The sequence below is a fragment of the Periplaneta americana genome, chromosome 3, assembly GCF_040183065.1.
Source record: "Periplaneta americana isolate PAMFEO1 chromosome 3, P.americana_PAMFEO1_priV1, whole genome shotgun sequence".
Taxonomy (NCBI): Eukaryota; Metazoa; Arthropoda; class Insecta; order Blattodea; family Blattidae; genus Periplaneta; species Periplaneta americana.
This window is the reverse complement of record NC_091119.1, coordinates 75,285,246-75,312,427: the sequence shown is the minus strand read 5'-3', so window position 1 is coordinate 75,312,427 and position 27,182 is coordinate 75,285,246. Positions and strand designations below refer to the sequence as shown.

Sequence of the window (27,182 nt, the reverse complement as noted above, 5' to 3'; positions counted from 1 at the left end):
AGCAAATTAGTGAGCATCTCAATCCTCAGCAGCTTGGTTTCAGTACGCATGAAGGATGCGAAGCAATTATTCATTCATTATGCTCTTTCCTGAAAATAAATGAGAATACGATCAAAATACTACTTAAAATTGATTTAAAAATACATTAACACCATTGAGAGAGACTATGTTACAAGCAATGTAGGAAAAAATTCGCTGTCATGTGACAGGCTTACAGGAACCCTTCTTACTTATACTATGGCTCCGACATTTTCTGATGATGGAAGCTTCGGAGATGATCCACATCCTGCTCTCATGGATCTAGGAAAAATAGTAAATACCTGTAAATCCATTGGTCTAGCAATAAATCCCAATAAATGTGAAATTTACTTCTACTCTGAGAAGCATGATGCTGTAGTTTCCAAATTTCAACAAATTGCTCCTGGAATTAAAGTGACAACTAAATTGAATTTAACCCTTCTCTGATCACCACTTACTATTGATCCTGTGAATGAAATTGCCCAACATAAGTTACTGGAATTGAAAGGATTATATGCTTGACTTTTAGCTGTTAATTCCCATGTGAAGTATTTCTTAAAAAAAAAACTGCTTATTCATTCCCAAACTTAATTACTTCTTGCAGACAAGTCTTCTGTGGCTGTTTTCTTAATTTCTTGCCCAAGTAGATGATTTAACGAGAAACTGGCTTAAATCTTCACTCAATGTATTGCTGGAAGACCATAATTGGACTTCGGCATGTTTACCAATTAAATTTGAGGTCTTAGAATACGTAGTTAAATGATATCTGCATTCCTGTTTTTTCTTGCTTTTTCCTATGGTGTATCTAATTTTATCAAGTCTCTTTTCTCTGATTACGGTGATAAGATCGAGAACTGCCATTTGTCAGAGGTGATTAATCATTGGAACACAATGACCAATGGCTTAAACCTTCCAGCAATTCCGATTGAACAAAGAAATTGGGACATGATAAACACCGGCCAAATTCTTGATTCTCTTGTTCTGTCATGCTCATCTGATATTGATCAAGCTTGCCATCTCGCTCTACAAGAAAAAGAAATGGGCTCGTGGCTTAAGGTTATTCCATTGGCCAATATTGGCATACTTATGGATAACACCTCCTTTAAAATCGTAGTAGGCTTAAAACTTGGGTGTAAGATCTATCAGTCTCATAAATGTGTATGTGGTGCCATTGCCAATGTTTGCAGCCACCATGCTTTAAGTGCTAACAATGCAGGACGACATTTTTCCATAAATTATATTATTAAAAGAGCATTAACATCTATTGCTGTGCCTACAATCTTAGAACCCAGTGATATTAGTCGTTCCAACAGTAAGTGCCTTGATGGTTTAACTTTAGTTCCATGGAGTAAAGGAAATCTCTCTGATGGGATGCTACTTGTGTCGATACCTTCGCCATTTCCCATCTGCCACACATTTCCAAACATACAGACTCAGCTACAGAATTAGTCACCACAATAAAAGAAATAAATATAAATATGTTTTCGGTAATTATACCTTCGTTGTCTTCACAGTTGAAACTATGGGAACGTGTGTCACGAGCCAAAGTTCTTATATCTGATATTGATAGTAAATTTAAGTTGCTTATTGGAGACTCACGTTTTACCGAATTCCTGTGAAAGTGTTAGAAATTGTCATTCAGTGAGATAACACTGCTAGTGTGATGGGTATATTTGCTAACATCACTCCTGTGGACGAAATCTTTTATTGTGAAGTTAACACTTAACTTCACTTTCATAAGTAAATTATAAAAATATTGTCTACACATTTATTTAAAAATACACATCTGTATGATTTTCATCACGAGTGTGACACAGCTCACATAGGTTCATAAATTGTGGAATAATTAAAAAAATTACTATCTCTAGTGAATAATAATCCGTGAAGTGAGGAAACTACTCATTACAAATGAACAGTTACAACAATAAAGACATGTTCATCATAAAGGCTAAAGAGCAGGCTGACAAACAGAAATGTCTTAAATTGACCAAGAAGATAAGTTTAGTACAGGTTCATTTATTACGGTTACAAAATATATAAAACATTGAACATATGATAAAAATTAGCTTGTTAATCTAAAATATAAATCTTTGGCTTACTTTTGGAATTAGATTGATATTATTTATTTTATTTTATTTTTTAACAGCCACTTTGGCATGGAATGGCTGAATTGCATATTTGTTTTGGGAAGATCCAACTCCCAAATCAAGTCATTCAACTCAGATTGTATTATCAAATGCAAAAAATCTTATTCTTTCTTACTTAGTACAGTTTCAGTGAATACTCTCCAGATTTTGGCCAGAGTCTAGACCAGGCATGTCAAGCACGGGCATTTAAAACAAGGGTGTAACAGTGATGTAGAATCTCTTTTAAGCATATGCCTGCATCTGATTGATTCTGTAAGCAAAACGTCTCTAGACTCCTTGTCAAATATGTCCGCACTTGACATGCCTGATCTAGACTACACTCTTGGTGGTTTTGCTACATGCATTTACTTCCCATGTGGCAAAATAACTGCAAGGCATCATATTCGCTGTGCCAACAAGCTTTAAAATCTTAAATTGGGAGAAATGATTTTACTTGGCAAATGCAATTTTAAATATACCGATATCCTTCCACTGTGCTTGCATAGTAAATAGAATACAGTACATTTATCTAAAAACCATTGGTTATAAGCAGTGGCGGCTCGTGAACTTGTGGATTGGGGGAGCTGCAGTAGATTTTGGTACATACAAATTTCACTTCTTGATATCATTACTAATAAGTATAGGACAAAAATAAATGCACTACATATCGAAAAATCAAAACTTTCTGACTTAGTTGGGAGATGTCTGTGACATTATTTGCCATAATCGCTAAAAAAAAACTGATACCATCGATTTCAGTCTGAATTTCAAATCAGCAGACACTCAACATACAATCTACCAGTTCATCCTGAATTGTTTTAGAATTACCTTTAAACAGTGGCATGTTCCAAATGATTTGTGAGAGACTCGTTTAGATTACTCACAAATACACCAGAGTTCTTCGAATCGTTTTTTCATCATGTCCCCTAAGGGGAAGTTCATATTAGCCACAAAATTTGATACAATCAATATTTTTTAAAGTAATTTCACGATTTTTTTTCTCATTTTTTTATTATGTGTAAGAATATTTGTTCTGTTCATTTCACTTAGTTGTGCAGCAGTATTAGTTTTTCCTAACATAGCCAATGAAACAACATTTTTCAGGTGAGACTGCGAAGTTTCGTGCTTTTTAATTTTTAGGGGCAAATGTCCTAAATCTGTCACACCACTCCTAGTCTATGCAGTATCATTACCGAAGAGGAGGCAAGGAAAATAAAATACAGAATTTTTTTTTTGTTCACATCCACGTAACCACAAACGCTTAGCTTAAATTTCATTGTTATACTTCCTTACATATATGCACTATTTCGGCTGCATGAAGCTTGAGTAAGATTTAAGTCAGGTAACGGACGACCCTGTAATTTCACTTCATTACATCAATCTTCTCTGCAAGGGAAAGTTGAGAAAAATAAAATTAATATTCTGTAATTCACACACTCTCATGCTTGCACATTTGCACTGGTTAAATTACGGTACTAAGACGTCTCACCAAAGCAACACTCAGATATACTAATGGTCAACAATGTTCTAAAACTGGAAAAGAAGTCTCTTTTGTATTTTACGTGCTATATCAAAAGGATTCTACTCGTGCAATCATTTTGAGTTAAGGCAAATCCTAAGGTTCTACTGGAGACTGGATATGTACGTAACAATAAGGCAAAAAAGAATATTAATTTCGCTATATTAACTCGATAAGATTCTACAACAATAGAATGTGAAGAGAAAATATAAAGGTTGTCATTAAGTTTCAAGGGAATAGAGAATCCATTTGACTTAGCATTACAATAGCGACGTGAGAGTGGAGGAAAGATCTTCCCTTACGGTCTGGCTCTGCAAACCACTGCAGCGAAATATGGGTTTTAACAGCAGCAGTTTCCCTCTGCTTCCCTTCACCTCTCTACCCCCTGACCATGCAAGACACACTCTCTATGAGCTGCCCACCCTGCAGATCCCAGGACGACTTTGAATGCAGAGTCAATTCCAATACAGTCGACGCGCAAAAAGATTATGCATAAGATAATAGTGCATATTCCCGGCCAAATGAAATATGAAGCAATTTACCAATACAAGCTGTAACAATTCTTCTACAAATTAAAACAAATATTATTATTTTCCTGTCAAAGCAGGGAGTGCTGCAGCTCCGCAGCTCTTATGGACGAGCCGCCCCTGGTTATAAGTGAATTAAATACCAGAAATAAATAATATATGCATTATATTAATAAAATATTTTCAGCTGTCTATCTCTTGAAAATGATGGATAATAGAACATTTTGGTTTCATTATTTGAATTTAACACTGTTGAATGTATAAAAATCACCCATAATTTTAACAGGGACAAAATTGATTTAGACCAGGGCCGGATTTCCCAATAGACCAACTAGGCCATGGCTTAGGGTGCCATCTAAGAGGAGGCACACGAAACTTACAAAAAAAAAAAAATACAGAAATTAAAAAGGAAAAAGAGAAAGACTGTGAAACATGGAAGGATGGACGAATGATGAGGGGGCAAATTTTAATTTCGTAATCTACAAAATCTTGCACAATAATGATGATGATGATGATGATGTTAATAATAATAATAATAATAATGTTTTGCTGTGACAAAATCTTTGAATTCGATTCGTCTAACAATACAGAAAGAGAATGAAAGAGACTCAATTAAAAAGCTACTGACAGTTGGTCGGTTACAGCAGCTGGCATGGCAATGTGCACATGGCGTGGTGCAGGCAGGCAGTGAAGTGTCTCTGCATTGTGTAGTGTTTTGACAAAGTTAGTTTTATTAATAATTAGGACATTTATGTCACATGTTCTTTTATTTATTCTTCCCCACTACTTTTAAAAATTAATCAAAAGATTGACACCATATTAATTAAAGCTGTATGAAAATGTATAAATGAAATATGTGTAGTTGTTAGAATTACTTTATATTACGTTCATTGTTGTGGACTACAAAACTGCCGATGTTCCAAACTTCCAATCCATTGGAAGTAATTTAATTCTTAAGCGGTAGTGAATTTGTTTATGCAGTGTAATGACGTACATTCACAGTTGATGCATGTTTTACAGTTGTTATAATAGAGAGTTTTTATTTGGTTCATGACATAGTCATGTAGCAGGTTGTGCCGGTATTAGTGAATTATCTTTTCTTTATTTGAGTGGAGAGGCATTTTAATTTTCACAATGAGTGAAAAAAATAAAATAAAGTGGGGTCCAAGTTCGTAAGAAAAGCAAAACAGCATGTTGAAAGAGAAAAAGAGGAACTTGCAAAAATATCCAACATTATTTCATGTTTTCATTCTGGTCCTCAAAAACAGCAACATAATTGTGAAGAACCAATACTCACAACATCCAAAGCTAGTGTTTAGTGACGAAATTATTGAGGAACAGAATAATATCAAAATCGAAATGTAAAAACAAATAGACAACGAAATAAAAAAAAAGCACATACACAGACAATGAGTTTAAATTAAGTTCAGATCCTGCTGAATGGGTGATCAATGAACCTACCAAAGCTTACGTTGTAATTTATGGTGTGTGTATAACTGTCAAATCAGATTGTGAAACATAAAAAAATTACAGAGATCGAGTAAGATATTTTAAAAAATCTCTCTTTAGACATAAGTTAAATTGCTTAATGGTGAGGAGGTGTCCTGGGAGTGACTAGTATATTCCAAATGCAGGGGTGCGGTGTTTTGTATGCCTTGTAGGCTGCTTGGTGAAAACAAGTCCCACTTTTCAAATTCCGGGTTTGCTGATTGGAAGAATGCAAATGTGCGTGTTAATCAGCACGAAAGCTCATCTGAACATAGATCTGCCTTTATTATATCTAGAGGGAAAACTCTAGAAACATTCAACAGAAAACTGATTGAAATACAATCTATGAAGAAATGTTGTGCGTTATGGTGGATGAAGTTGTGAGGAGTTGTAATTGAACAAATTAAATCTTCCAAAAACTTTTCTATAATAGTCGACTGCACACCCAATATTACACATTTTGATCAACTATCACTTATATTCCATTATGTGTTACCTGACGGAACACCCAAAGAGATTTATAAAATTTTTAACTAATTCGTGACACAAATAAAAAAAAAAATATATGAAGAATGCCATTCTTGAATATATGACTCCGCATGGCATTGATATAAAGAATTGTAGAGGCCAGAGCTATGATAATGCTTCTAACATGTCTGGTCTTCAAGCAAATATCAAAGAAATGAATTCATTGGCTAGGTATGTACTTGTGCAGCACACACATTAAATCTTGTAGGGAAAAATGCAGCAGAGGTCTGCAATGAAGCAATCACATTGTTTGGAATCCTCATGGAATTGTACAATTTCTTTTCAGCAACGACATTTCGTTGGTCAATTTTCAAGAAAAACCTGTCTTCTTACTCACCAATGCTAACAAATTTAGCAACACTTGTTGGTCAGCTAGATATGCTGCATATGCTGCTTTGCATGAGGGCTTTGCTGACATTCAGAAAGCACTGTTAGAAATGCAAAATGACGCATCACAAAAAAACCAAACTCGACGAGAAGCTCTTAATCTCCATGAAAGTCTCTGCAAATTGGAAACAGCTGTAATGACTTTGTTTGGTTTAACATTTCTGAAAGACTTGACGCTGTTATTACTGTTATTGCAAGTTATCTTGAACCTTATATCCCCTAAGTCTGTCTTTCGAACTGCTCGTTACAGCATGTCTCAACAACGTAATGGCACGGCAAGGATGCCCCTCCCTCGGGTAACGTGACACTTTTCAGAAAACGTTGGTTCTTTCACTTTGCGACTCTCTACTGTAAAAGAACTTGGTTCAATATGGACATCATCATCTCACGACACTCTGGTTTTCAGAGGAGAACATGGTTTCGTAGCAGGTTTTAATTAAGCTGTAATGAGTAAATATTTAAATATAATCGTGTGTACACTCCTCCTCTCTCCTCCGGGCTGGGGACCGGCAATGGTGGAGTTATTACAACTATTTCTGTACATTATATAGGCCTACATGATTTACACCTACAGTTGATATGTACAGTTTCCCTGGAAAAGAATGAGACAATTGAATATTCCTAAGTCTCAGATGTAAGACACTGCGCATGATCGGAGACCAGAGCACTGATACACGAGATAACGAATATTGAGTTACTTAAATTCAGGCTATTTGGTTTGTTACTAGCATCGTTCCGAAATTCACTTCAAAAACTGCAAAAAATATGATATTACGTAAATAAAAGATAAATATATACATAAATCGTGTAGTTAAATCTACAATGGACCTTCATAACTAGATCGACACTCCGCACAGAAAGGAAAGCTTTCGTGTTGTTTCAATAGCTCAGACGCTAAGACTTCTGCGTGTTGTGTAGAAGAGTGCGAGTTCGATTTTTAGTCTACACAACGATTTTTTTCGTCTAAATAATGTTGAAATAGCTAAGTAACGTTGAAATAGAGTTTTACAAAGTCCTCGGATTAAGTGTTAATGATCGCAAACAATACAAAATTACAAGTTATAATATTATAAACGTTAATATAATGAATGCATTTATACACACACACACACACATATATACCATATAAATGCATATATATTAAAAACTAACAATTAAAATGAAATTAAAAAATATTCTTAAGCCACATAGACAAACGTTTACAAAGGTTTAGAGTCCTTAGGCTATGTCATTTGTTGAGTAATTATTACAATATTTTATTAGTAGCTTTCCCATATGTGTAAGAAATGCACTCGCACAAAACAATTTTTGTTAAAAGTGTGGCTTTGGATTATTTCATTCTCACCCCTTCAGTTGATTTTAACTATTTTATCTACGTGTTTGCAATAGTGTTTAATTTAATGTGCATTCAATTTTATTCATGTTATGATTGAATGAAAAAGCACTGTTGCAGTTATTCACTAATTACATATATTAATACTAATTATTAAATGCATCTGTTAAGTAGCCAATTGCAGTATCATTTGCAAAATCTTGAATACTTAAGTTGTCAATAATATTTCTGTACTATATACTATAAGATGTTATAAGAATTTGCAATAGATTTGGGATCCTCTACTTTATAATCACTGGTTTTAATGAAAAAATATTTCCTTTCTTAGGATATCTACAAGTTTAACTTTAATAATATTCCGAATAGCTTTAATTGCATTATCTGAATTTCGTACTTTCTATTCAAATGTGTTCTATTTCCCTCTTTTATAATTTTTTATAAATTACACTATACTTCTTGTAGTATTTAAGAACATGAGGATCATACATTGCAACTCATTACATATAGATTCTTCTTTTTAATACATGAGATTTTTAAGTCTCTGCGTTATCTACATATTTTTACTTTTGAATTTTTTCACAACATTGAGTGGAGAACATCCACTGAAGTGATTCTGAAATTAAGTGAAAAATACAACACATTTACTCTTAATATCAGTAGTACCAGTATCATATACGTTTTTCCAAGATTCATTTTGTAGACATAAATGTAAATAATCACTAGATACAGCATTTACTATCCTTCTTTAGTTTTTAAATTAATATTTTGAAATTGTTCAGTGACATTGGAAACACTTAGGATTTGTTTATCATGTTCAGACAAACCATTGATTATAGGTTCTGTCGAATAGGAATTCAGTCTAATTCTGTGTACAAAACTTTTATCAATGGCTGTGCTACTTCAGCTTGTATGCTGGTGGGAAAATGACTCTACAACTAAGGTTTCCAGTTTCAAGGAGTGAATTTAATTTACTTTTACTGACGTGACATGAGACAGCGAGTTATAGCTCTAGTTGAGGCTGGATATGGGGCTAGATCTGCTTGCCGTTTGGTCGGTGTTCCTGGAAGTAAAGCCGCGAGGTGTGTTCATCGTTACCAAAATTTAGGGGAGGTCGAAAATCGCCCTATTCCTGGGCGTCCGCGGATTTCTTCATTGGAAGAGAAAGCTCTCTTATTTGAGACAGTTCGACAGGACCCCTTTCGGACTGCTAACGAAATAAGAGCAGCATCTAACTTTCCCGGTTCTTCACAGACTGTGATCAGCAGGTTGATGAACCACGGTGTTAGGAGCCGGAGGGCTGCGCAAATGGGAATATTGGGGGAAGCACAAGCTGTCGACCGTCTTGCCTTCGCTACCAATCGAGTGGATTTCGATTGGAGAAATGTAATTTTCTCCGACGAAACAACCGTCTCGAGTGATTACGAAGGTCCTGTCTGTGTCTATTGTGAGAATGGTCTCCGACATGATTAGCGCTATTTGCACCGACGTGAAAGATCGGGGCGCTTTAGCATATCGTGTTGGGGGTGGATGTCTTACGATGGACCTGGCGTTATAGAACGCATCGATGGCCGGTTTAATGCGGGAACTTACGAGCACATTCTGGAAAATATATTTCTTCCTTCCGCCCGAGAACGTTTTCCCAAAAGAACATTTCTGTTCGAGCAGGATAACCATCCTGTGCACTATGCTGCAAGCATTCAAAGATGATTTCAAAGGAGACCCGAGATCGAAATCATTAATTGGCCTTCGAAGTCACCTGATTTGAATGTCATCGAAAATTTATAAGCGGAATTGAAAAAGAGGATAGCCACCTATGCCCACCGACGCTCTCGAAGTCGAGACGAATTGTGGGATCAAGTTGTTGACACCTGGGAAGATCTTGCTGGGGATCAGAACTTATTCCACAATCTCGTGACATCCATGCCCGATCGACTTAGAGCTGTAATAGAAGCTGATGGCATGTGGACAAGATTTTAAGTTAACAGGTCTCTTTTTGTTTCTTATGATTTTTGTTTGAGGAAGAATACTTTTAACTTCCAAATAAGATTTATTTTTTTTTGACGAGGTTCAGCCCATTTGTAAGACCTAGAAATTGGGCATAAATTAGTCCATATTTTTCGACAAATTAGACAGTCGAGGAACTCTGAACAAATTAGTTACACCTCATTAAAAAAAAAAGTTTTACCTGGGATCGAACACGCTACTATATGGGCTACCGAGACAAGACAGCGACAGCAGCAGTCCAGAATGTAGATCTCATAGCAGGCATTTGCCATTCGGTGCAGAGAAGCAATGATATTTTGTGACCCGAGCTATGTTGTGAAATCGTGGCCTTAAATGGCTGTCTTCTTTGTGATCCTTATTCTGGTCCTTGTCCTTGTTTTGGTCCTTGTAACAATTCTTGTTCTATTTGTCATGGTACTTATTGCTATGTCGATATCGAGTGAACCGCGCTGTAGAACTTTAACTTCCGACGACCAAGAATCGTCTCATTCTTTTTAAGGGTAACTGTACATGTTCTTATAACAATATTTTTACAAGCTTATTATTTGAATTTACATTAATTTACAATTATACATAATCCATATCCCTATCATTGCTGCCATCATCGTCATCGTCTTCATCGTTTGGTCCAAAATTAATTATTATTTCGTCAATGGCGTCATCCATTCGGAATTATCTTCTTAATCGTAGGTACTACTTTCTGAACACTTTACACAAGTCCTAATTCTGGAATGAAACAATAACTATGACAAAAATAATAACTTACAACAGTAATTCATTATGTCGCTTACAGTACACACACTATTGTACACTATTATATCAATAATTTCTAAACATTACATATCTATTCTTTCCCAGAGTAGTGTGAGATTCATTCGGTTGTAATTCAATATTATTCTTAATTCTCTTCATGGAACTAATACTTTTGCCAGAGTATTTAGCCGTTCTCTCATATTCCTTATCAAGAGGTTCCAGGAAACATTTGTTTCATTTTTCCGCCTCGCAACACTTGATTATAATATTTGCGATAATTTCTCTTTCTCCGCTGTTGATAACAGCGTTACTTTTTCTCTGCGGTGGTGTGATTTCACCATAATTACTACCCTGCGGTTGCTGCTCCATGTTAACACTACGCAGTACGCAGTGAAGGAAATAGTTCTATGTTTCTTGGCAACAGTTTATGATGCGGAGCATGCGCAAACAACTCAGTTGGCCACCCACGTTACGTGCTTCCTTCCTTCTGTCCCTCTGTCCCCGCTCAGGAAGTTCAAGATAACTTGCAATAACAGTACAAAACTTTGACGTGTAAATTTGGATCTGAACTTGGTTAATGAAATGTATGCATCTTTGATTGATTACTTTCAAAACATGAGGTCTGTTCTTCTTCTTCTTCTTCTTCTTCTTCTTCTAATTACAGTTATTTTGAAAATAATGCTAAAATGATTTTAGAAGATAAAGAATATCACTTTGACTGCAGCCGTAAGAGGAAGAGGTCAAACTTGTTGAACGATTATGAATATACTGTGCCTGAAAACTTCCGAATTAACACATTCTTGGTAATAATAGACAAATTATTAATGGAGTTAAAAAAGTGTCAAGAAGCTTATCAAGAACTCGTGGGATTATTTGGATTTCTTACGAAATTGCCTGAAATGATCATCTCAAGAAATATTAAATAGCACATTTTGGATGACCTTGAACTTGAGAAACAGTTTTATGAAGAGTGTTTGCATTTTAAAGAACACATACTTATCAATAACGCAAAGATTTCAGCAAGCCATGCTTTTTTGTTTACCTGGTTAAAGGAAAGTTGTTTTCATAGCATTTACCCAAATATAAGATTGCCGTAAGAATGTTCCTATCAACAGCAGTGCCAAACTGCAGCTGCGAAATATTCTTTTCAGCCCTAAAGCGCGTAAAAAACTTGTTTGCCTCCACAATGAACCAGGAGTGACTATCGAATTTATTCATATTGTGCATAGAGAATGACATCACAAAAAGTTGTAGCTTCGAACAGATTGTCAAAAAGTTTGCTTCTAGGAAAGCAAGACAAAAATAACTTTAAAATTTTAAGTGTGTTTGTAAATATCCACTTTATTGCTAAAAACTAGTAGCATTACCAAAGAAACCTGCTTTCGACTATGAGGTATGGTCTAATGAAGCTCTAATATGAATTTCTTATGTAGCCTAAATCTAATATTCACTATTGTGCACCAAGAATACCTGCTCAGAAAACGCAAAGAAAACAAACATCGAATTAGAAACAAAAACGTGAGTAAAATGTAAACATAAATATGTACAGTAGTTTGTACTATACTAATTTGACTCTTTTTAAAATTCCAATACCATTATATCTACCATAGTCTTGTTTCTGTTTGTTTGCATTTTATAATAATGTGCATGTATTAATAGGTATGCCTAGTGTTTAAATTTACGAAAAATGTGCGATTCTGAATTGATCAGGGGAAGGGGGCACTGAGAAGAAGTTGGCCTAGGGGCGAACAAGCATCTAAATCCGGCCCTGATGTAGACCACTGTAATTAACAACTCATTGTGAGTGTTTTATACATACAAGAATATGGTAATGATGTGGCATGATGCACTTGCTGCTCTGGCAAAATTTTTTGCATCTTTCTTGAGATAAATATCTCATTCTTTATTAGAATTCTAAAAACATGATAACTCTATCCCAATGCCTGTCATATTACCAAAAAGATTTAAGAATGACAGTAATACTGAAAGTTCTTTAGAGTTACTATTAATATTTTGACTGTTTGTTTTGCTCCTCAGGAAGTGACACTGAAGTATATTGAAGTAAAGTCAGAGAAATCAGAGCTTCCAAGTGATGCAGCTAGCAGCCAGGGTCAGACAAAGTCTCCAGATACTGATATTCAAAAAACAGTTCCTCAAGAAAATTCTTCCCAGATTCCTATCAATCAGCCAATGGCTGTCAGATCTTCTAGTTCAGAGACAGGAAGTGTTGGAGTGCAGCATCTATCAAAGGAGTCAAAAGAAAGTTCAAAGGAAGATGTTCCGTCATCAGAACGAGGTTTAGAATCCCAAAAAGATGAAAGCTCAAACAAATCCATATTAATCAGTGAGCAAGAATCGAAATCTGAAGAGGCATTTGTCGAGAAGCCAATAGTCAAGGAGGAAAAGAAGGAGAATTCACAAAAGCCTGCTTTTCATGTTGCACAGAATTCTGAATTACCCAAGAGTTCAGCTGAACAAAATCTAGAAGAGGAAAAGAATGATAGAATGAAATCACAACAGTTAGATAATAAAGAGATTAAGAAGCAAAAAGAAAGAGTAAGTATTCTAGAAGGACAGAGTACAGACAGGACCACTGAAGAGTTACCAAGTGATTTAAGAGACATTTCTGCTTCTGGTGCTGATAAATCAGATGTCATTCAAGAGGACAATTTGCAGTCTTGCGGAAATAAAGAAAAGCAATCACGAGAGCCTTCTTTGGAAAGGGTAAGAAATGTAGTTTAAGTCTAATAACCTAGACCTGTGTGATCCTTATTCCTAGTACAATATAACGAAATCACAAGGAACTGGGAAAATTTTATGATAAAGCCAACCCTCTATTGTTCTATAAAAATTAAACCAGGTACAGGCACGTAGTTCATATAAAATAAAATATCTTACTTATTTAAGTATTTACACTATAACTGAACACATACAAACATTACACCAAAACATATAGAAGAGAAAGTGTGCACTCTCCTTGAGTTAACTTGGCCCGCCACTCAGATGGCACTAATGCTGCCTGAGACTACAGCCATATATTGAGATGGAGAGAGAGCATGCATGTGTAACTATAGTACGTAAGAAACAAATGCATAGAACTTATGTTTTGTAGAGGAGTTTAGCAGTTGGACAGTTTGGAGTACTTGCAAGATGATTCTGCTGTCTTCGAAGTAGATAACTCCGTTTTCATTTCCCTGGTGTGGATATTTCAGATAGTGAAAAACAAGTTTAGGAATTGTACACAACACATGATTTTCACAGCATCTTAACTGCAACGATTTTACTGCAATTACATTTAAATTATCCAAACACTCGAAAAAGATATCTCCCATAAACTACTGTATTAGCACATGACAGTTTTTCAGTGACAACTTCTTCCACTCGCAATACGTCATAAACACTTTTCGAAGCATAGATAAGACAAGTACCTCCCTTGCTAAAACCATAATCTTCGATTAGTGTTAGTGAAGCTGGTACATTATCAGTTGGTTCATCACAGAAAAAGTGAGGCACATGTTACACTGCATTACTGGCAAAATATGTCGCACTATGTATCCTGCTAAATCAGTGGTCAACCCCTTAATACACAAGCAGGGTCGAGGGTAAGGCATGATCTCTCTCCCCTTACTCCCCATGAATTGTTCATTGAAAGTTAAGCAGTTTGGGTATCTTCCACCCTCCTCCTACCAGACTCCGTTGCTGTGCATTGCAGGCTGTATGTTATATGACGTTATTTTTGCCGACCACTGCTGCTAAATGATACACTAAGCATACCTTGCCAACACTTTATCTATTTAAGTCAGGTAAATTATTTTTCCAGTCCGATATTTGAATTTCATTTTCAAGAAGAACAATTTTTCCCCTCAATTTATCCTTAACTTGTCAGTGCAATATTTTCATTTTCAGTTATTCTTGCAAGAGATCACATTTGATTAACAAAAGACATTAGAGGGGATTCAGATCTGTACTCACAGTTACCGTCGGTAGACAAAGCAAGTTTTGCTGGTATGTAAATTGATTGCAACATAAATGTAGATGTATAAAGTCAACAGTTGACAGATGATCATCATAGCTTAATGATCGCAATATACCAAATCGACGTTCTAAAGGGTCTTGGTTAAATTTTACTGTAACATATATTTGTGTTTATTTTCGCACAAATATTCAGACACTTCTAAAGTGCTTTCTAATGTAAGGACTTAGGCTTTAATGGCTCCAGCGTTCTTTCAGAAGCAGAGGTATTTTGATTGCCTCTAAGGATATTTTCCCACTTTATTAAAGTTACATATGCATCTGAACCTTTATATAGTACCTGTATAGGAATAGATGAATTCAATGCATCAATCAAGCAGTTTAAGTGCCTTGTGAAATTTTCTGTTGTTTCATATGTCTCTCTGAATTAATGCCCGATAAAACTGTATTCCATTAGCAAAAGATCTGCTAAATAGCTGGAATGCCAACCTCACATTCATTCATTGGAAGGAATTAGGGTCCAAATAAGCAGAGGTCAGTTTATAACAAACCTTCATACCAGAAAATTCGGCAGATGAATCACTTTGTACACTTTCCTGTAAAATAAATAATTAACATATTCACCATTGTCGTACATCTGCACTTTATCATGGAAATTATTCTGTATGCATTTAAATATATGTGTTGCATCTGAAAATGCCCAAAATTTTATACCAGGGTCAAATATAATTATGCCAAACTAAAAGCCTGTAGAATGTATAGGGTGCCTAAAATTTTTCTAATGACACACCTCGGAACATTTGAAATTTTCTGTATAAAGACTTATTTTGATTGCCATTACTTCATTAGATAGTTTAACATATATTTGAGCCCTAAAGTTATGGGTTCAGAAAATATTTCAGTCTAAGACAAATTTCCATTTAATGAAGGGTCTGTTTAAGACAGATTACACCATAAGTATCTTGGAAAGTATTGATGGTGTTTATGTATCAGTATACACAGTCTCAAATTATTTTTCTATCTTCTAAGGTTTGACAGATATTCAAAAGTTGTTCTTAGTAAATCTTTATTCCTTTAACTTGCAATTTCTCTTTATACAAAGTGAGACCCGCAGATAATAGGCCACCTTTGTGCAGTGCTTTTTTTTTTCTGGAGAAAAATGTGGTGGAATACCATAGCAGATGGGGAGATGATTACTGTCCAGTGCACTGAAATTTTGTCGTTTTTTAACCTCCTTTTCGTTTAACTTAGATTTAACTTAAGACTTTCAAGGTCTAAGCGGAATTCAAAGCAAAATTACTTTAAGAACATAATTAACACATTCTCGGTGCCATGATGAAAAATACAACAAAAAAGTACCTGAATGCTGCTCTGGCACATCCCACCAGAAAAAAAAAACAGTACCTTTTTGAGAGATATGCCCATATTCCTCGTACTGTAACTTCCATAATGTCACAAAATAAAAATGACAGTATAAGGTGATGACAAATATTAGTCACATAACAAGAATTGTATTAGTCACACAACACAAATAGACATATTTTATGAAATTGTGTGTAGTTTTGCATCTTGTCATGGTTATTTTGCATAATACAACCATTTGTGACAACTTTTCTTGTAACACTTCTTTTCCAGGCAACTGTATGAAGGACCTTAATTCAAAAGTGATTCCATGAATATGTCAACTCGAAGGGTAAAAACTGAAACTATAGTTGGGTTGTTTCGTATTTATTAAATGTGTTGTTAAGTGCCTCAAGTATCTCATTCAGTAAGAAAATTTGAAGAAAGTATGTAATGAACAAATGTATCATTAATAAACATCGTGTTGAAATCGTGGTACAATCTGCAGAGTGAGATTTTACTAGGTAAATATTTAACTTTATGCGATTTATTTTTCCCTTTTCATACTTTGGTGCTTCTTCAGCATAAAGGATGATACATTGTAACTTTTACAAAAGAGTTAAGTCACCTAAAACGACATGCAATTACTCACTGTAAGTCTGGTCAGATCATTATGCTCAACATGTAAATACTTTCATAAACAGCATGCTGTAATAAACAGTGGCATAAAATTTCTTTTCAGATTAAAAATCTACATTATAGTACAAACAAAAGGGTACTTAACCATTTTTCTCTAAAATAAGTTTTCCTGCATACAGATGCCATGACAAAAATGTCAGATCGTAAAGGCGTGTCTTCCTCTGATACTTCAAACTCTCAGTTACTACTGTTTGGTCAGTAATAATCGAGACCTAGGTGAAGGTGAATGTGCGTGTAGTTGTTGCTAAGGCTAAGTCTATTTCAGTGTGTTAAATAAGATTTGTTTCTGTTATGGCAAAATCATCAGCACAAAGATAATGTGAATTTAGGCAATGCATAAAGAAACAGGGCCGATATGAAGAATGGAAAGAAAAAGAGAAAGAAATGGGGAGAAAAGAGCTGCTTTCAGAAAAACTAAAAGTGGAAGAGAAGTGACTTTCCCCACAATGTATGAACCTGCATAATACATGAAAACATAAAATTCCTTCTCAAAGCCTTGCATAAGAAGCATGTGCCTGTTGGGATTGAGTTTCGCAAATTTATAGCTCAAGTTGTGTGTGATTAGAATAGAAGTGAATGCATGCAGTCAGGCTGTGGAAAGTGCCTGCTGATAAGTGAAATAGCCATAACAGGCAAACAGGCTAATTCATCATGTGAGTGGAATCAGTGGACGATAAGCGATGGAAGAGCCCAAATTTAGGTGAAAGATGATTGCATAGAACAATTTGCAGATAATCTTCCACTTTCCTAAACTATATGTATGTGAAAAGGCAGCAGTCACAGTTCTGGAGATAATGTTGACAATAATGAAGCCATTATACAAATTGACTTTTCTGAAAATTATTCCTGAAGGAAACAAGACGAGAGAGAGGCCGTTCATTGGAACAATTGTCAGATCTCTATTTTTACAGTTGTTGCTTGGTTTAAAAAGGAGTGTGATAATGAAATTTAGAAAGTCCTTTGCTCTTGTTTCTGATTATCTGGCACATGATAAATATGCTGTTGATATTTGCATAAGAACAATTTTTTCCCCATACTTCTTTTTCCTCTAGATTGATATTTCAAGGCCATCTTAGGAAATCTACTGTCTGTCATTATATCTACATGTTGTCGCCAGTCTTTCCTAAATTTATTAATTACAGTATGTATGTAAACAAACTGCCCTTAAAAGAAGGGTTGCCCTGAAGGACAAAGTATACCAAATATACAAGTATTAGTAAATATGTACAATTTTATGAAAATTTTTCGTGAGAAATATTATTATTATTATTATTGTGTTATTAATTTACTTTATATATGTGATTTCTCAGAAAATAGATTGAATATTTTAGCGCTATCAAAGAAACAGGCTTGGCCAAAGAGGATTCAAGATTGAACTCTTTGCAGAAATTAATACATTTTTTGTAATCATGCCTCTAGCACCCACTAGTAACCCAATAATTTCAATGCTTTGTAACTTATACATATGCAAATAATAAGGAATAGCTGGAGCATAAATTTGATTCTTCTCATTGTTGACATCTTCCGGTTGAGTTTTATTCAATTCGAAGTGGATAGTAGGATCTATTATATAGCCTGTTGTATTGTTAAAGTCTAATATATCAACCCGCTGACAGCCTCCTGTTTCCGATAGACCATGGATTTCTCCATAGGTGGTATATCCCTTGTCTGAAGAGCTTGAGCGATTGCGGACCTGATTTTGTGATGCCTGGCATTGCGTAATGTCTCACCATGCGAGAGTTTCTATCTCGTTGAAGCAGTGACGACAACGGTTACTGTCCATGAATCTGCCTGGAATAACGCATACAACCGCAACATTACTGACCATTTTTATAGCATCCCTCCATCCACTGCAGCTCAGTCCTTCATGATGAGTGATCCACTGGTTTGTGGCAGGATGTTCCGTGAAAAGGGAAACTCCTTTCCCTTTTTGAGAAAGCGCGCTCCATTTCTGAAATTCTAGATCTCTTAGCGTAGCCCTCACTTTCCTTGAATCAAGAAATTCGTCTTGGAAGTTAGTGAGACTTTCATCATGTGTTAAATTTAGTCTGGTTAAGCAGTATTGCTTTCATCTATTGGACTTCTGGTATTTAGAATATAGGGATTATTTAATTTGTATAGTGTTTTCAAATTATTAATTTGCTGCAGAACTGCTTCCCATTGAGAGTTGAAAAGTCCCAAGCCTTTAAATTTTCTGGGGCTGTAAACCATATTGTCAGGAAGATCAACAGGGAGTTGCAAAATTTCCTTAAAGTGCATTTTATCATTTTGTCAGAGTCTTCTAGAAATTTTTGGGGAATCTGACGAAGGGGAATAGTTTGCAAAGGATAGCTGAGTGTAGGGCATATCGAAGCATTTAAGATAGAGAATTTCTGATTTGCTTGGAGAAGGGGTGAAGAGGCGAGTAATTCCAAATTTTGACGTAATATTCGCATAGCTATTAGAGGATTAAATGCAATCTCATTTTCATAATTTACGCCTAAACATCAGATTGTCTCACCGGTGGATATCATTTTTAGTCACCCTCATCTGTACTGAAGTATCCACCTTGGAGTTCACCTTTAAGAATATTAATGCTCATACATTTAGACATATTTACTTCTAAGCCAATCTCTTTGAAATTTTGGATAGCCATTCTTAATAATTCCAATGCAGATGGTTTATTTTTCCCTATGATGACAGTGTCATCCGCAAACCCTAAGATAGTTCAATGTTCTTCTGTTTGTAATTCTTGTCGAATGTCCGTGTTACATTTTTTATCTAGTTTTGTATATCCAGCTATGGATCTAAGAAATGTCATTTCTACTGATTGAATTCTTCAAATATGTTTTTTATTTCTGACCTATGTTTCTGATCTGTATGTAAGTGTCGATATTGCCATTAATTTATATAATTTTATTATTGAATCTTTGCGAGCTTTATGTTTGAGTGTTCTTCTTAATGTTCCTGTAATGAAGTTAAACTTACTGATTTTTTCATTTAAATCTATTTTGTATTGGTGAGAGACAGTACATCCCAAACATTTAAATTGTGATACTTGTTCAATATTTATGTCATCTATCACTATTTTTTATCTTACTGGGCTTTTTCCTTTAAATGCCATAATTTTAGTTTTGTTAGTAGAAATTTTCATCTGGTATTGTTTAATTAATTGATTTAGACAGTGGATCATTCTCTGTAAATCATCTTCATTTGTAGTCATCAGTATCCGGTTGTCTGCGAACAATAAGGATTTTAATTCTGTATTTTTTATTTGAATACCTCCATTCTCTTACAATCCCATTTATAAATAGATTAAAAAGAGCAGTCAATAAAAGACAACCTTGTCTAACTTACTTACTGTTGTCACGCCAGGAGAAGGCGGCTGAAGTACTTAGACGGGGCGGAGGGGAAACAGTCGTGCATGCGCACCGCGCTGTTCACTGCAATATTCCTGTTTCACAAACATCTACTGCACGTGTCTATGAATCTTTGCGACTTTGTGAAAATAATAGTGGGGTTTTTACTGTAGTGTTTTATTAGTTTCAACAAGACAATTGTTTTCAGTATACCACAAATCTTGTATTGCTTTAGTTATCCTTTGCTTTTCGTGTTAATAGTGTTGATAATAATATAGTTAATAGAATTTATGTTATTGTATACTGTTATTTAGGTTTATAGCAGTTTTTTGTTTATTGTAAACACTGTATGTCGACAAAGAGGAAACAAGGATTGACAATCTATAGCGAAGAAAGGAATATTATTAGAAGTGAAAAATAATTCTGTGATGAAGAAAAAGAACAACAGTGCCTTTGCATTCCTCTTACGAAACCTACAGCAAAGGTAGAAAAGTACTCTAATCTATACACAAGAACAATACAGCATATAAGGAATGAAATGAAAGACTGCACGGAAGAAAGTGCGTTGTCGACACCTGAGGAAGAAAAAAAATGTAAACGTCCAGACTACCGAAACGCAAATGTAGATGACTTCGACGGGAGATTGACAAAAAAGATATAATTGAGAATCTTTATTTGAAAAAGAAAGAGGGCCACCGGCGTAGCTCAGGAGGTAGCGCGTTTGCCTGCTGATTTGCAGTTGTGCTCGGGAGTGAGTTTGATTCCCGTTTGCGCTGACTACCTGGTTGGGTTTTTTCCGAGGTTTTCCCAAGCGGAAGGCGAATGCCAGATAATCTATGGCGAATCCTTGGTTTCATTTCACCAAATACCATCTCGCCATCATCAATTCAATCGACACTGAAGAAGCTAGTAGTTATTACAGTGTCGTTAAATAACAAGTAAAAAAATAGTACCAAGCTGCAACAAACATCCACCCTTTTACAAGAGAAAATTGATTTGAAATGAAAGACAACATTAAGACGAATACTGAAGAAAAAGGATTTCAAGTGGAAGAAGTGTGCAGCAAAAAAAAAAAAATTGAGGAAAACACTATAAATTAGAATACGTGAAGATATCTACAGCAAATAAGAAAGCTTAGGAAAGTGGAAAAACCGATTTTGTATCTGGACGAAATGCGGATAGATAGGCCTACCAATTTAACGTTTCCCAAGTTCTGGTACGATAAAAATATTACGGGAGTTTTGACTACCGTAAATGTGTCCAGAACACTCATTGTTGTCCATCAGGATAGGGGTGGTGGGGCTAATGGCTTTGTTGAGAGATTCGAATTAATATACACGGCTGGAACATAAACAGACGATTATCATGGACAGATCATACTCCAGCAATTTTGAAAAATGTGATAATGGTAGTCATAGCGACAGCACCGAAGATGCGGAATCTTTTATGTCTGACTCCGTTCCCGTGTAGCCAAGTAAGTGGACGAAGTTTTCAGGTCAGAGTGTAGCGTAAAGTTCCCCCGTCCCGCCTATCTACTCCCCGCGCCAACTCGTAGCGCGAAGACAGTACTTACTTACAAATGGCTTTTAAGGAACCCGAAGGTTCATTGCCACCCTCACATAAGCCCGCCATCGGTCCCTATCCTGTAAAAGATCAATCCAGTCTCTATCATCATATCCCACCTCCCTCAAATCCATTTAATATTATCCTCCCATCTACGTCTCGGCCTCCCTAAAGGTCTTTTTCCCTCCGGTCTCCCAACTAACACTCTATATGCATTTCTGGATTCGCCCATACGTGCTATATGCCCTGCCATCTCAAACGTCTGGATTTAATGTTCCTAATCATGTCAGGTGAAGAATACAATGTATGCAGTTCTGCATTGTGTAACTTTCTCCATTCTCCTGTAACTTCATCCTGCTTAGCCCCAAATATTTTCCTAAGCACCTTATTCTCAAACACCCTTAACCTATGTTCCTCTCTCAGAGTGAGAGTCCAAGTTTCACAACCATACAGAAGAACCGGTAATATAACTGTTTTATAAATTCTAACTTTCAGATTTTTGGACAGCAGACTGGTTGATAAGAGCTTCTCAACCGAATACTAACACGCATTTCCCATATTTATACAACCTTTTCTAACACCATTATTAATTATTATTGGACATCTTTTATTATTTTTATTCTTGTTCCGTCATACATCCATACTTTTGATAACTTGTATTAAATGCAATGATATCCCTCTAACTTCTAACATATTCCATAGTATCGATTTTTATATACTTTGTCAAAGACTTCAAATAATCTATAAACAGGAGATGGGTCTCCAAATTTTGCTCCCTTCGTTTTTCGATTATTTATTTTAAAGTGAAGATATTGTCAATACAACTTCTTCCTCTCCTAAATCCTGCTTGTTCTTCTAGAAGTATTGCTTCGGTTATTTTATTTAATCTAAAACATAATTTTTGCATATATTTTATAGGCCATGCAAAGTAAACTAATCATCTGTAATTTTCTGGTTTAGTTCGTTCTCCTATCTTAAATATTGATATAACCTTTGCTGTTTTCCACTCTTCAGGTATTATTCTTTGTTTCCAAAATTGAGTAGTCTTTCTTGTAGTGCTTTTGTAGCATATTTGAATAATTCTGTGTTTATATTATCTATTCCGCAAGCTTTTCTATTTTTACTTCCCTTAAGACTTTCAAATAATTCTTCTATTTCTAATTTGTCTATTTCAGCTATGTCCATATTATTTTGTGTTTGTTTATTTTATTCGTTATCTGTATACCGGTACTATAAATCTTTGTAAAATTTTTCGAATGTTCCATCATTGATTATTTCCATTTTTGCCTTGTCTTTTTCTCTGGAGTTTAAATTTCTCATAAATTTATATATTTTATCTTGTCTTCCATGAAGGTTATGTTCTAGTTCTGCTATATATTTGTCCCTATGTGTTTTATTAAGCACTCTTGTGTATCGTTTCACTTCTGCTGTCATTTTATTATAATTAATTCTGTTTTCATCTGTTCTGGTATTAATATATTTTAGGTAAGTCTTATTCTTATTTTTGACTAACTTGTCTATTCCTTGGTCCCATACTCTTAGGGCGTTTTTCCTTTTTGTCATCTTCTTTGTTCCTATGACTTCATGCTGATTTATAAATTATATGTTTTATGTTTGTGTCCTGGCCTACAGTCACTCACAAAAGTGAAATGCTATTGGAAAGCCAGAAAGAAGATGCTTTTTCTATAAAATTGTTTCTTAATGTTTGTTCACTTGCTGTTTTCTTTGAAGATTGATGATTCTATAATCAATTTAACAGCCATTAGATAAATAAATAAAATAAATATTTTTTTATGCTTTTCCATTCTTGTTCAGTATCTTCCTTATAATGTTCTTTCTTCATATATTCATTTATTCTTCTTTTATATAAATCCTTTATTGATTCTTCTTCTAGAAGTCTCACATTATAGTATGCTTCTTCTTGTTTCATTTGCGTTTGTTTTCTCCAGTGGTCATACCATTTTGTTAGCAGTTTTATTTTGCTAATTAGTAAGTAATTATCAGAATAAATATCACTACTTCTAAATATTCTTGTATCCATTACTAGGTTTCTCATTTTTTGATTTACAATAATATAATATATGATTGAATATGATCATCCTTTGGTCCTTGTGTATTTATGTATATCCTTGTGTCTGAAGAATGTATTTGTAATTCTAAGATTATTATAACTTGCGAAGTTTAATGAACTCTTCCCATTATAATTGAGAGTTTGTTCACCATTATTCCCTGAAACATTTGGAACTGGTACTTTGCCGATCTGTGCATTAATATCTTCAGCTATTACTAGAAAATCATTTTTATTTGTGTTATCTACTATCTTTTGCAATTGCTTATAAAAATCAACTGACTCTTTCTTTCTGCCTTCTTCAGGTACATAGACTCCCAGTACAGTAAGATATCCTCTTTGAATACTTAGTTGTATTTTGATTATTCTTTCATTTATCCATTCATAGAATCTAATTTTCCTCTTTAACTTTTTATTTGCTAAAATAGCTACTCCTGCTTGAGCTCTTGTATCTATATGTACTCCACTGTGTATCATCGTATAATGTTTTAAATCGATACTGCCTCTCTGTTTCTATTTTGTTTCTGTAATTATTGCTACATCTACTTTTTTCTTTTTCAGTTCTTCTTCTAATTCATTAATTTTGTGATGTATGCCTTACATTCCATGTTCCTATATTGATTTTCCATGCAATTTCAAAAGCCTTGTCCTTTGTCCTAGCATGGTCGTCATCATTTAAGTCTGTTCATGAGCTTGTGACTAAAAATGGTGTTCCTTGGGTACGCTACCAACATATCGCAAGGACCAAGAACTCAGGAAGTAAATTATGCAAGAATGTTAGGTTTGAACACAACAGAATATGCTGACCTTTCATGTGCTTAGTTAGTAGGAAAGATACGCAAATTTAACACATTAACGTAAAAAAAATATCATATGAAATTGGTGTATATTATTTTTGATGCACTTCCTCCTTAATGGACTTCTGCAGTATATAATGGTGTAATGGACGTGTATGTGCGTGCGTGCGCTACTTGTGCATGTGAATGTAAACAGGATACTGATATTTCTTTGGTGGCTGGGAAAATACGCATGGTATATATCACTTTCCTGTAAAAACAGATCACATATATTGACTTTTAAATGCAGATTTTTGTTTTGATATACAATGAAAAATTAAATTTTTCTTTGTATATCAAAACAAAAATTATTGATCCACCATAAACATACAAAATATATTATAGTCGTGTCATTGTTATTTCCGGCATTACTCCTCCTCTTTGCTTATGCCTTAGGAAGTGAAGGCTCTCCAAAGTCTAGGTAGGTAGTATCTTTAGCCATTTTTGTTCTTTCATTGCCGAGCTACCAGACGAGGAATATATTTGCTGTACCATTAAACATTATCATTCGTAGCTCCTATGATAATTAAATCAAATGCACTGTAATTGAGCAGCAAATAATGTCCTCGTGTGCTTTCTGTGAACGCCAATGAAGGAGCCGAAATGGCGGGTGATTATATTATTTATCGAGCCTTAGGAAGTGCATAACATCATCAGCAGCGAATGAAAACACATACATGTTTAAATGTAGCTGAGCTACAACGTGATTGGCTGCCGGAAATAAGAGCGATGGGACTTTAGTGTAATTTCTCGAATTTCAGTTCAGTGTATGAAATAAGAAATATATCTAATTTCACTAGTTGTGCTTTTTCGTTATTTCTCGTACAGATGCTAGGTAACTTTCGGCGCTGGATCTTGAACTCATTTTGCTGGCATTATCACCTTCGTTTCACTCAGATGCTAGATAAACATCGCAGTTGTTAAAGTGTAAAATAAACCAATTAAAAATAATAAAAATAATCTCGTATATTATAATTACAAAGGAATTGATGAGACACAGATTTAGATTTGAGTATTTTTAAATCCGTAATCATTTTCCCTTCTCTAATTTTTTATAGTAACAAAATCTACATCGACATAAGACATAGTTGTTGCTGTATGTTCGAATTAGAACAATGCTAGCTTTATTATGTTGATTACTACTGCCTACCTATCACACACAAATATATATCTGTGTGTGTGCTTGCACGTGTAATGACACAGCATTTCTTATACAAAATTAAACAGAAGTCAAAATTTGTAAAAAAAAAAAAAAAAAAAAATAGGATGGCTGTGAGGAAAATTAAGTTTCAAACACATTATAAGGATATTCATGAGTATGTTCTATTATAACATAGTATTAGAACATAGTATAATATTAATAAATATACTGTAAAATAATAATAATAATAATAATAATAATAATAATAATAATAATACACATACTGATAATGAGAGAAGAATCCAAAAAGGATAGCTGTCCTTGAAAAATGGGTACCGAGCGGTAACAGCACCTAAATTAATTGTAGACGAACAATATTCTATTTTAAATTTAAATTTTAGTTTTATTTTATTTTAATTTAATTTATTTTTGGGGGGCAGCTATCCTCGACATGAATAATTTATTTTTCATATATAGAGCTGTACAGATGGTTATTTACAATTAACAAGGAATGTCTTAAAACATTAATGGCTATATCTTGAAGTTCCAAAAGATCGATATGGAAACGATGAAAGAAATTGATACAAAATCTTGATATAGTGCCGCTTGCACCAAAGAGCAAGCCAATTACTTCCCAGTGACAAACGGGTATGCGGTATTTCTCTTCCAGATAAGGAAAGCAGGATTCATAATGTCTTTTCTTTTCCAGATCTACTTCTTGTGGTTGGAATTCGGCACCCTCAAATCTTATAATGGAATCTATTATGAAGCCAATCTTTTGATTGTTATCAATTGCTATGATGTCGGCACGTTTGGTGGAGCCAGTGGATGAAATACAATGTACTTCTTCATAAATGTCAAACTTTCCAGACTTCTTGAGACATTCAGCAATTCAGCTTCTAACCCAGTGATGACGATTGTTCCGCAATAGTTCCCCTTTTCTGCAGACACCAAGAACATGAGGAAGGGTTTCATACTCGTTGCAATGGCGGCAACGGGATTCTTGGCTCCTACCAGGGACACTACGTCTGCGATGACATTGCAATTCATTTTAACAATGACCCCAAACCCCTTGACAAAATTCTGTATACACCATTGGTGAGTCATGAAAGGAACTAACTACACTTCGTGTGGTTTTTGATAAATTGCAAAAAAGTGTCGAAAGGATTGTCATTTTTGTAAACATAAAATTAAATTGTAACCTCTGAAATGATAATAATTGGACATGATGTTAAACAGATTAGACATCGTTACCATCATTGTGGTCATTACAGACATAAATGAATATATTGTACTTAGTTCCTATCATTCCTGTATTTCATTGTTTGGTGGGATTTATTGAATCAGTTTCTTAAGATCAACATTCTTCTTTTTATTAATAAGAACTTTCTCACTTTCATGGGATTGTTTAAGGCTACAAAAAACAGTTTTTGAATCAGGCCGTGCACTTGGTTCCTTCAGCTGAAAAGTATGGTGCACACTGCTTCTTGTCAATGCGTAAGCTCGAATAGTCCCCAGAAACGAATGACCTGGGTTGTAGT

General features: G+C 34.8%; 1 protein-coding gene across 3 annotated transcripts in view; it reads left to right on the top strand.

The window, feature by feature from the left end:
* LOC138696179 (FK506-binding protein 15-like) overlaps positions 1-27,182 on the top strand; it is a 296,343-nt gene that overhangs the window by 257,704 nt on the left and 11,457 nt on the right. For 2 of the 3 annotated variants that reach the window (XM_069820785.1, XM_069820786.1), the window contains one exon: positions 12,721-13,407. The exons of the other annotated variant lie outside the window; for it this stretch is intronic. In XM_069820785.1, coding sequence (XP_069676886.1) covers positions 12,721-13,407 — 687 coding nt within the window. The remainder of the gene's footprint in view (positions 1-12,720; positions 13,408-27,182) is intronic. 3 annotated transcript variants of the gene reach the window in all.